We start from the raw sequence: 12,855 nt of genomic DNA on the forward strand, positions 1-12,855 counted from the left end.
ATAAAAAATTACTTTTTGTTTTTTCAAAACATAGTAAACGGTCCCTCAAATGATATATGTACCTCGCATATTTTACAAAATTGCAATCTTTGTCCAAAATTATTCTCGTTGACTTATTATATCACATTTAATATCATATCATTTTTTGTTATTTAACATATTCATAACAGTTTTACATACAAGTTTACCAAACACTTATACACTTTTTTTTGTTGTTAAAAGAGCTTTTACAAAAAAGAAAAAGAAAAAAACAAGGGAACTTTAACGAAAAACACCCGGTACTGTTCACTTTAACGAAAAACCACATTTTTACACTAAAAAGTCAATCCTGGTACTATTCACTTTACCCTTTATTTTGTCTTTATCATTAAAACTCAAAGTTTTCAAGCCCTTTTCATTAGTTTTCCTAAAAAACAAAACAAAAAAAAAATTTACCAAACACTCAATAATTTTTTTAGGAGCACATCAATACAAACTCTAAAAAAAAATAAAAAAAATAAAAAAAATAAAATAAAAAAAAAGCGTCATGCAGGACAACAACAAACCCCATATTGCGACTTGGTTGTCGTGTGCGCACAAGTCAAAAAATTAAAAGACTAATTTTTTTTTTTGGCATTAAAAAAACAAAATTAAAGAAATAAAAATCATAATGTAGCGTCTTAAACTCGAAGTCACACATGCCAATCAATTTGCATTGTCCCTTACGTACACTACGCTACGATCCGTTTTTCTTTTCGACAAAGACTTTGACGAGCAGCATATGGTAAAAATCATGTTGGACAAAGTCATGGTCAAGTAATGGTGATGATCACTAGTTTTTATTATTTTTTTATTATTATTAGATGAGTTCAAATTTTGAAATGTGTGTAGTGGATAAATACAATCTCAAAATTTAATTAAACTCACATAACAACGATAAATAAAGGCATTATCACAACTTAGGAGTGGTGAGCAAAAATACACTCCCATTAAAATAGAACTTAATATATACATATTAAAAACAAAAACAAATTGATGCAAAATCTCTCGACCACTAATACTATTACAAGTCATGCATGAAACATACACATTTGTTTATAAGCAAACATCATGCACAAGTTGTTTACTAATCAATACTATTCAACTTGTATCAAGACCTTTTTCTTTCTTTTATTCATGTGCCCAAGACATTGAAAGAAATAATGTTGATTCAAAACAAATCAACAACTAGTTGCACATGATTATAGTCAGTGATACTCCCAACTTGATAAGAAAGAAAGAAAATAAAGGAAGTCGACTTCTAAACTAAAATACAATGTATATAAATATAGAAAATTGTTATTAGAACTCAAAAAATCTTATTTGGCACTCCAAACTTTCTATAATTAAAAAGAAAAATACACTTGTACGAGTGTAGAATTAGATTTTTGAAGTGCTAATAACAATTCCGTAAATACATCTTAACAAATATTGTACGTGACTTAGACTTTCCCGATTAGACTTATAATTTATGGTATCTAATAAATATCCATATTGAAAATATTCATCGATTTACAAAATTTTCTCATGAAGGTGCCATTTTTTTTGCCACAGATACTATTATAGAGGCTAAAAGACACTACGATATTAAATTCATATGCGGTCTAGATATTTATGAATTTAATCATTAAAATGCATAAGCTCAGTTATACATTCAAGTTAGACCAATTCCCGAAGCTTTGGTCAACAATAAAAACCGCTTACCTATGAGTTCATCTATAAAACGTGCAAATGCGATATACTTTTTAACCACAATTCTATGTATTATGAATTTTTGTCCACAACTTTTGTGGCATTTAGAGGCTAAAAGATGCTGCGATATTAAATCCATATGTGGTTGAAATATTTATTAGTTTAATCATTAAAATGCATAAACTCAATTACACATCCAAGTTAGATCAATTCATGTAGTTTTGCTCCACAATAAAAACTGCTTATCTATGAGTTCGCCTATAAAACGTGCAAAGGCGATATACTTTTTAGCCACAGTTCAATGTAGTGTGAATTGTTGTCCGCAACTTTTGTATCTAATAAATATCCACGGTTAAAAATATTCCTTGATCCATCAAAAGTTATCATGGACGTACCCATTTTTCTACCACATATAGGAATATAGAGGCTAGAAGATTCTCATTTAATTGAAACATACCAAACTCATTAAATACTCTAACCAGAAGCTCACTTAATTGAAAAGAAAAAGGAATCAATATGTAAAAATTTAACCTGTTCGAGCTTTAATTATTCATTTTCAAGCTGAAAGGAAGAAGACAGGAAACTTTGGATTAGGTATGCAATTAGTTGCTCTATATATACCCAAACTTTGAGAATTCCGAATGTAAAGAAACATATATATGCTAGAGCAGCTTAATTTCTAACCCAATGGCTCATGGCTTCCTTCTCATACTTTTATTCTCTCACATCATCTCTTCAAGTGTTCATGCATGTAACCAAACTGAGCGCGCCTCTCTTCTGTCCTTCTCCTCCACCCTATCTTCTTGTCCTTTAAATTGGACTTCAGTTAACTGTTGTAGTTGGAAAGGCATCACTTGTAATCAAGATGGTTTGGTCACCCATTTGCTCTTATCCTCCAAAGGTCTCAAAGGAGCTATTTTCCCCTCATCATCATCACTTGGAAATCTCACACACCTCATCCAATTGAATCTCTCTCACAATTCACTTTCTGGATCACTTGAAACTGAATTCTTTTTGCCTTTGACTCGTCTTGAGATCCTAGATTTGAGCTTTAATCTTCTTTCTGGAAAGTTACCATTTTCTATGCCATCCCACAATATCCAGAAGTTGGATTTGTCAAGCAATCACTTCCATGGTGCAGTTTCAACATTATTCTTTCAACATGCTCGGAATTTAACTAGTTTCAATGTCAACAACAATACCTTCTCAGGTTTGATCCCATCCTCTATATGTCCTCATTCGTCTCCCTTGATTAGGCTGTTGGATTTTTCCTTCAATGCATTCAGTGGCAACATTTCTCCTGGACTCGGGGAGTGTTCAAAACTACAAATTTTTCGTGCTGGTTACAATGACCTCTCAGGGTTACTTCCGAAAGATATCTACAATGCCACCAAACTCGAAGAAATTGCATTCGCTTCCAATTCACTCCATGGAGCCATAAGTGAGAAAATTTTCAACCTCACAAACCTCGCAATCCTTGACCTTTCTTTTAACCAAATGAGTGGCATACTCCCTCTCCATTTTGGAAAGCTCTCCAAATTGAAACTCTTGGCTCTTGGTTTTAACCATTTCGAAGGTTCTTTGCCCCCATCGTTGATGAATTGCACGAACCTTGTAGAAATACATATGGCAACCAACAACTTGGAAGGAGATATCTCCATGGTCAATTTCTCGAAACTTAGTCAGCTTAGTAAACTTGACCTAGTTCGAAACCACTTTACTGGCACATTTCCAACAAGCCTTTATTCATGCCACTCCCTAAAAGCTATTCGTTTGAGTAATAATGGTACAGAGGGACAAATCCAACCTGAAATTCTTTCGTTGAAATCTTTGTCCTTTCTCTCACTTGGTGGCTTAACCAACATCACTGGGGCGATGAAGATATTAATGCATTGCAAAAGCCTTCAAGTACTCATCATTTCGTATTCATTCAAAGGCGAGGAAATGCCAGTTGATGAAGGCATGGTTGATTTCGGTGGGTTCCAAAATCTTCGATCGTTGACCTTTTATTATTGTAGGTTCAGTGGTCAAATGCCTTTATGGTTATCAAAACTCAAGAATGTAGAGATCTTGATTTTGGAAGGTTGTAGACTTACAGGGCCAATTCCTAGATCGTTGGGGACGCTTCCCAAACTCTTCTTCTTGTTCTTGGTAGACAACCAAATTTCTGGTGAATTTCCAAAAGAACTTTGTGGACTACCAAGGTTGGTACATGAACCAACCACAGATCAAGTAGAAGATTATATTGAGCTACCTATCTACACTGATGCAGGCCTAACTTACCCGCGAAGATTGTCCAACTGGCCACCAACAATATCCGTATCTTTCAATCACATTCATGGTAGAATACCTACTGAGATCGGCCAAATGCACCTTCTCCACAACTTGGGTCTTGCTGGCAACTACTTTTCCGGCAACATTCCAGAACAAATATCCAACCTAAAAAATCTAGAGAATTTGAGCCTCTCTATGAATCATTTGTCTGGAAACATCCCGTTGTCATTGGCAAACCTTAATTTCTTAAAATATTTCAATGTCTCGTACAATAATCTCGAAGGACCAATCCCAACAAGCACTCAGCTCCAAAGTTTCAATGCTTCTGCGTTTGAGGGGAATTCAGAATTGTGTGGCTCTCCACTTCATAATGAGTGCCTACCAATTAAGGGCATTGATGCAGATAACAAGAACAACCAAGGTGTGGATAATGAGCATGATTTTCCATGGTTGTATATATTCATTGCACTAGGTTTTATCGTAGGGTTTTGGGGGAGTGTGTGGTTCTTTAATTGTTAAGAAGACATGGAGATATGCGTATTTTAAATTCTTTGACAATGTATAAGATAGGCTCTATTTTATTATTTCAGTGCGTATGACAATGATGAAAAGAAGGCTTAGAGGAGACTAAATTGTACTTTTTTTATCGGTTTTGTTTTCATACCGAAGATACCTTTTGCTTTAGGTCTATGTCCCCTTTTTTTTCTTGTATTTTCCTTTGTAAGAAGCGTAAGGTTTATGTCCCCCTTAATTTCTTATATTTTATTTTATTTTGTTTTTCTTGTTTTATGAGGGATAATGTTTATTTCCCTTACTAATTGCAAGGCTAGAAAAAATTCCCAAAAATTCCGAACAAAACCAAAAAAGAACAGAGCATTGAAAAGAACTAATGCCTTTCCTGTTAGGATCAGACCTCGTAATTTTAGCGAATTTGCCCTAGATGAAGACAACCACATTGAAAATAACTAATGCCCTTCCTGTTAGGTAATTGAAGAAAAGAACAGAGCACTGAAAGGACCAGACCTCGTAATTTTAACGAATTTGCCCTAGATGAAGACAACCACATTGAAAAGAACTAATGCCTTTCCTGTTAGGTAATTGAAAAAAAGAACAGAGCATTGAATTTTGGGAAAAGTATAGCTAAAATAGAGTGACGTCTAAAGATGGTTATGTAGAAAAGTCAACAAAATTGAAGTGTTGTATACAGAAAATGCTAAACATGGCTTAAGTACAAAGAAATTTGAAATAGATGATACATATCCTCGATAATATTTGATGAATTTGAATGCAAAGGTAAAAGTAAAAAATGGAATAGCTTGAATTGGATGACAGGAGCCCCGAAGTTTCAGTTAAAATCATCTCCAATTCTTTTGATCGTGATAATGAATGATCTGAGAAAGAATTTGTAAATTAATTTTTTTTTATAAATAAAATAAAAATCTAACATGAAAATATGTGAATAGTAAAATATAATGTGTAAAAATGTCGACTTTGATTAAAAACTAAAATTCAACAAATTTTCCGTGATAGAAAATTCGTGACTAGGGATTGAAAATTCGTGACTCGCAATCTGACGAACCCACCACTGTACTATGACCCGCGAGGTTCATCTGCAACCAAACAGAATTTTTTATTTTTTATTTTTTGGATTTAAAGTTTGGTGCTTTTTTTTTTTTGGGAACTTTAACGAAAAGCACCTGGTACTGTTCACTTTAACGAAAAACCACATTTTTACACTAAAAAGTCAATCCTGGTACTATTCACTTTACCCTTTATTTTGCCCTTATCATTAAAACTCAAAGTTTTCAAGCCCTTTTCATTAGTTTTCCTTTTTTTTTTTTTGCTGGTGGGAGAAATCTGGTTCCAAATCAGCAAGAGTTCTAGGGATCGTGAAGGTTGTGCATAGTAAATTTTCCTCACTTTGTTCGAATTCCAAGTCTTATTCTCTCTAATTTTCCCTACTCTTTTCGAATTCTAAGTCTTATTTTCTGTTATTCTCTATAATTTTTTGCTGTGCATAATGTACCAATCCAAAGGTGCTTTGGTATTGTATCATTCCAGATATAGATCAACGCCCCCGCTGTGAGAAACACTAGGAACCGAAAATCGCAAGGAATTTATATTTCATGAGTAAACTGCCAATTGCCCTTTAATGTTCACCTAACTTTCGATTTACTGACACACCCCGATCCGGAATATCCACTAGGACTCCGAATCGAGCTATGTTGGCCGCTACCTGGAAGGTGACGAAGCCATAAAGTGATGATAAGGAAAGATGCGAATAAATTTAAACCTAAAGGTGCCTAAATAACAGAGTGTCCTGTGCGTGGGTATGAACCCAAATCACATGTGATGTCAGAGCATAGTCAAGTACAACAATGTAGGTAGAAACCATACCCACAAAAATAGCCACCTTAACAGGGACATGCCACGAATCCTTGTCGATAAGGAACTTTGCTACTAGAACCTGGAAAGGCGCAAAACAGAAAACGTGAGTGGGCGAAAATAAAGCTTTTCAAGAATATCTCATTTATCAACATTTATAACCCCTCGCTGAAAAACCTGTATACTTTCCCAGAAAATAATTTATATAACCATATATATCAGCAAATATCTCAAATCACAATCCTTTAACACTTTTCAGAAAATATGCCATGCAATGCATCGAAACAGAATATGGATGCATCAACATAAATTAGGTGAAATAATAAATTAACCGGAGACCTGCAGCTGGTCCTGTACGGTTAATTCTATAGCTCAATATCCAATCAAATCGGAGTCACCAACTGTGACCTGTACGGCACTACTCTGCATATAAATCGGAACTATCTGAAGTAGTCTGTACGACAAGAATGGTGTAAGAATAAGCTCTAGTGCTTCTCTCATCAACAATTGTATAATAATCTAAAGTCACCTACAGTCGGAACCACCTCTCATGGTCTGTACGACATGTTGGAACCCTCTATTGGTCTGTACGACATGCACCTACTTGGATCCAAGGTGAGCGTATAGTGCGGGGTGAATAATATAAGCACTAACACCAGGGGTGCAGGTTATGAGCTCTCAACACAAATCACATCGTCATTAATTCATATAAACAATATAAACTCACTTGATACTCACCTGTGCGTCCACAGCACCATTTCATATATATGCATCAAATACTAATTCATATATTTCATGTATATGTATGCATGGCATTTTAAAACATGCTTTCATTTAAATCCGATTTCTGGGAAAAATCAATAGTATATAGGTATATATAGAAAACAAATGCCCACTCACCTGGGGTCCGCGCTAAGACTCCCTAACATCAGAACCAAGGCGTCCTGAACGCTCGGCGCCTAAAACAGTTATCAAACCACATCTCAGAACTCTTATCCATAGAATGTGAAATTCACATAACACACATCCACAAGGGTATTCAAGAATAATGCGAGACCCGTTGATCAAGGGTCAACCGTTGACTAAGTTCGACGGTAGGGTCATAACCCCACATAACTCAATCTGAAAGATCCACAACTTAGATTTCTGATCCGTCACTTCCCAAGATACACATTAAGCTTTAGAACAACATACTAAAATTTCGTTACGATCCGACGGTTGGATCTCCGCCAATTTCCAAAACTGAGTGGCGGTTAACCTTTTATTTTATGAACTTACAAATCCAATTCGGGAAGATCCATATGTCGGATTTCCAATCCGTAAGTTCCTACATTCTTCAAATATTACGTACTACTATGTGTCAAAGTTTGATGACGATCCGACGGTTGGATCGTCGATTCACCTTTTGACCTAACCATGAATCGTATCGAAATTAAGTCCAAATGATCAACCAACGTTAAGCCACTATCAAAACTGAACTTAGGATATCAAATATAGCTTAAAAATAACATTGGCGGCCCACTGGCCACGTGCCACCGCACGCGCCGCCATGGGTGGCGGTCGGCCGCCCAGGCTCGTCGGAAAATCCAACTATTTCCAAAAATTACCAAAATTTACAGAAATAAATATCTCAATGAGTAGAGAAACTTTCATACCTGTGGCCAAGGCCAATTCGGTCGGCAAGGCCTCCAATTTCAACAAAACCCGTCGGAAACCCTAGATTTTGGGTGTGCTCAATCCGTCCTCAAATCAACTCCGCCGTCCCAACCATTGCTTAGGCTTTGTTCTAGCCTCAAGAGGATGCCTTGGGTGGTGGAAATTGAAAGAAATTGCTTCGGGATTGGGTGATTCGAAGTCAAGGCAGCCGCACCCCTTTCTTGCGGTTTTCTCTATTTTTAAAACCAAATCTCTCCAAATTTGAGATGGAATGGATAGAGGAAGGGTTCTAGAGTGTTTCCCATGAGGTTTATTGAAGCAATTCGCCGGAAAAACGGGTGGAAATCATCGAAATTACACATGGTGCCGACCGGGTCAAGAACAGGCCAAGGGGATCCGACCGATCCCCCGCGCCACTCTCTCCCTTCTTTCCTCCTTTCCCTGATTCTGATTGGTCAGTCTCTCTCTCTCTCTCTTCTCCCAATTCGGCCAGCTCCCCCTCATTTCTCTCCCGGAGCTCCTGCATCTCTTCCTCTGGTTGGGCAGCTTGCCCAATCTCTTCTTCTTCCTCTTCTTTTTCTTTCTTTCCTTTCCATCTGCACCATCCATTTCTTCTTCTTTAAATCTGGGCCATCCAAATAGCACACCATATTTTATAAAGGAAGAATCCATATTTTCTGAAAATAATAAAATTGATCAAATTTCAAACTTTAATAACTTCTTCGTTATAGCTCCAAATCACGAACCGCTTGCGCCCACGCGTTCATAGTGACGAGTATTACGAGGATAGGCCAAGAAAGAAATTCTTAGGTGACACGACACTGTAAATAATCTCAGTCAACACACGTGTCTCGAAAGGCAATTTCGTAAAATCACTTAATAAAATTATAAAAAAAAATCAATATTTTCCGGGACGGCCTGTCACAATCTTCCCCCCTTTAAAAATTTCGTCCCCGAAATTTCAAATAACTTGCTAGATGTAAAATACTCAAAAATAAGAAGAGTACCATTATATAAAAATACTTACACAAGGAAGAGATCAAATTAGAGCGGTTGCATAAAAGAGAGTGTCATTTCGTTGCGATCGGATTGCAAATATTCCTCTTTCATGCCTCCAAGCTCATACCTTTTTCCTTCCTCGTCAGTATAGTAACATAACATCCACAAAATCCGTCAAGTAAGAATACCACTTACCATGTAATGGCTTAAGAAAAGTTTACGGATATAAAAAACAATTATCAATATAGAAACCTTCAGTTCAAATACTTGTGCCAAACTAAAACCAAAAGTAGAAATAACTCACTCAACATTTGCAAAATCAGAAATACTCAAATAAATAGAATAGTCTCATAGAAGATGCTTGCACACAAAAATCAAGATTCAAAATGAAAATGGTCCTTGCCAAACATTTGTCGTGACACGAACTTCGAGAAAGTCTGAAATATAACTAATTAGTAACTACTATTAAAGATGAGCCGTCTTGCCTACTAGCTTAGAGAACCCAAAATTAAGCCATTGATATTACTGTTTGCGGCCTGTAATGTCGATAGTTCAATGTTGTCTCAATGTTCACTAGCATTGCTCACCAAATCAAGAATATAACCTTTGAAATCTAAAATTTGAGAATCCAAATCTTTATCGACAACATTCAAGCGATAATTGTAATTTCAATTTTACATGGAGAGTGTCGTCAATATTACTAGGCTTCATATTTTCCCCAATACTAAGCTGAAATCCATTCAATTCTCAATACCACATGAAATTCCTTTTTGGTAAGTCCAATAAACTCATGAGGAGATTGCACTTCGAGATTTCTTATACGCATCGATATAAAACTGGTGCACGCCTTCGCCGAGACAATGTATCGAATTACTCATCAATTGAATGAAAAAAAAAATCATGTCAAGAAGACTAAAGCATACTCGAAAATCCGAGAACCCCAAACAAGGTCATCACATTCAAAGTTCATGATATCCAACTGATTGGTTGTCCTTACCCTGACCAAAAACAACTTCCAGAATACTCAATCACCAACGGTAATGATCTAATCCACAGAGTAATCGACAGGTGATTGAGGAATTAACGATTTCAACTAGATTTCAATATCCAAGCAATTCTTCCCGAATGACTATCTGTCATTGAAAATAGTGTGAACTGCAATAGGGTAGGCATGTACCAAAGTTGACCAAATACACTCAGCACAAGGAATGAATATGAAGTCATGACCAAAAATGATGTTGACCAAAATGCCAACTAACCAAAAAATTCGAGAATAGGTAATTTTAACAAATGATCCAACTGTAGCTCCCTCAGAATCAATGAAAGAATGGATTGATTGCCAAGTCAATCCATAAACATCAAGGCATCACTATCACTCCACATGTACCAAAGTACTTCTTACTAGAAGTTTATAGTAATTATCCCGTTTGCATCTAGATATGGTAAGTGATGTAACTTGTTTGTACTATACTTGACCAATCCCGAAACTACTGAGCACCGGTCAACGTTATACCGTCAAGGACCCAGAAAAGCTTCCCTTCAACCAGGAGGCCAATCACAATGCAACACGTGTCGACATCAGAAGCCAATCACAGCGTGACACGTGTCAACATCAGAAGCCAATCACAACACGACACGTGTCAATGTCAGAACAAAACTAGAAACTCTCTTCTATAAATAGGGATCATTCTCCCACAATAATCTCTAATGTCATTTTGTACTAAACTATTCACTAGAACTCACAAAATGAGAGCTTAAACCTTTGTATTTGTGTAAACCCTTCACAATCAATGAGAACTCCTCTACTCCGTGGACGTAGCCAATCTGGGTGAACCACGTACATCTTGTGTTTGCTTCCCTGTCCCTATTCATTTACGTACTTATCCTCACTAGTGACCGAAGCAACCAAGCGAAGGTCACAAAACCTGACACTTTCTGTTGTACCAAAGTCCTCGCTGATTTTGTGCATCAACATTTGGCGCCGTCTGTGGGAACGACACTTATTCCCACTTTCTTCAGCTTTGTCAAGCTGGTTTCCACCACTCGTACACTTTCTTTTGGCCAAGCATCTCTCTTCGACATGGGGAGCGAAAGAAGCCATAGCACACAGAATGACACCCCCCTTGGACCTAGTATGAAGCAACGAAAGCATGAAGGAAATAGAGTTACTCTTCAAGCTAAAGTCGATAAGCTAGAGGTTCAGAACAACAAGATAGCGATGAAGAATGAGGTCCTCCAGGAACAATATGAAAAGCTTTTCGAGATGCTTCACGAGGCTAGGCATGCTCAAACACACAAGCTCGTCGCCCTATTGAGGTCAACAATCATCTGAATGCCCCCCAACACGGAGGGTCACCGATATCCAACACGGACATCCCTGATAAGGATCGAGCTACACATCAATGTGATAATCAACAGGAGACTTCTCTCAACCCAGCTGCTTCAACCCGAAGCAGAAGAAGTAGAGGAAAGCACCTCTTCACAGAGGGAGTGGAAGGATCAAAAGCCGTCTATCGCGATTGTCGAGACTTCTTAAAGCAACGTCGAGAGAATCTCATCCACATAAGCTCGAAGATCAATGACCCAAGAGTTTCTGAAAGACTCGGTCATCTTCCACGACCCAGGCCAGCAGCCAATCTAGGGAATGGGCAACAAGTCCCAGAAGAACATGAAAGTACAGGGGACTCGGAAATATTCCGACATACTCACTCTAGGAGTCAGTGTGGCGAGTCTAAGGAAAAATCACGTTATCTTGATCAAACTTTCCTACTTATAAGAGGCGATGGGGACTTACGAAAGAAAACTTCAGTGGGGCACGACTCCACTCAAGACCCCCTTGTCCTACAGCTCTTGGAAGTAAACAAGTTGAAGGCTGAACGTCAAGACGAGATACCTGACTGGAACCAACCCAGGCCTGGCCCTCTCACAAGAAGGATCCTCAACACCCCCTCCAAGCAAAGACAAAGCAGAAGCTTGACTTACAACTCTATACTGGAAGGGAAGACCCGATTGAACACCTTAACCTCTTTGAGTCCACCATGGTATACTGGAGACACACCATTGAAAGAAAATACTTGATACACTAATCAAGATCTTGGTCACATGACAAGAGTGAAACGTATCGAGACACGAAGGGAGCGAAATGCAGATATGCTAGGATATATTCAACAAGTATCATTCTATTATCATGAGATCGACCTACTTCAATAGGAAGTCCGACTAATTAGTACATAATTGGACGGAATGTATTACCTCGCTGACATTTTTACCTTAATTAATATCTTTTAGCTCCTTAGAGGAAAATTGCAATTTCCTAGTGAAATAAAGGAATTGATGGCAAGAGACTATCCAGGGTGCATCAATGTAAGAATTGAAGCATACATGTTTTGAGCTTGGGTCATGCCACAAGTTATCTTAGGCATCTTCCAAAGGCAAGCCTAATAGGTGTGTAAGAGTTTTTCATAAGGTGAGTAAGTAAGAACAATCAATCACTTAAGGATGGATATGTGGACATACAAGTAAATGGATTGACATTGGTATTGGACTTAGTAATGTTTAAACCGGTATTGAACATAATGGAGGGAAAACTAAAGAACTCAATTTCGAAATAAGATGTAGTTACAACCTCTTGGACGCGGATAGAAACTGCTACCATGATAGGAGAAGCAAGTAGAATCCTATAATTAAAGACATGTCTTGGCCTCTCTTCTCGGTTTTACTTGTTCATAAAGCTTGTCCTATTGAGAGCAGAACTATGTTGAAACTTAAAGAAGAGAAGGTCAGACTCTCCAGACATTTGTCATGCCTACATATGCAGATACGAACTGATAT

General features: G+C 37.3%; 1 protein-coding gene across 1 annotated transcript; it reads left to right on the forward strand.

Annotated features, from left to right (window-relative positions):
• The first annotated feature begins 2,397 nt into the window (after positions 1-2,397).
• Positions 2,398-4,503, forward strand: LOC114824218 (receptor-like protein 2). The gene has a single exon (XM_029100653.1). The coding sequence runs from the start codon at positions 2,398-2,400 to the stop codon at positions 4,501-4,503; it is 2,106 nt and encodes a 701-aa protein (XP_028956486.1).
• The last annotated feature ends 8,352 nt before the right edge of the window (positions 4,504-12,855 follow it).

This window comes from Malus domestica, chromosome 03 (assembly GCF_042453785.1).
Source record: "Malus domestica chromosome 03, GDT2T_hap1".
Lineage (NCBI taxonomy): Eukaryota > Viridiplantae > Streptophyta > Magnoliopsida > Rosales > Rosaceae > Malus > Malus domestica.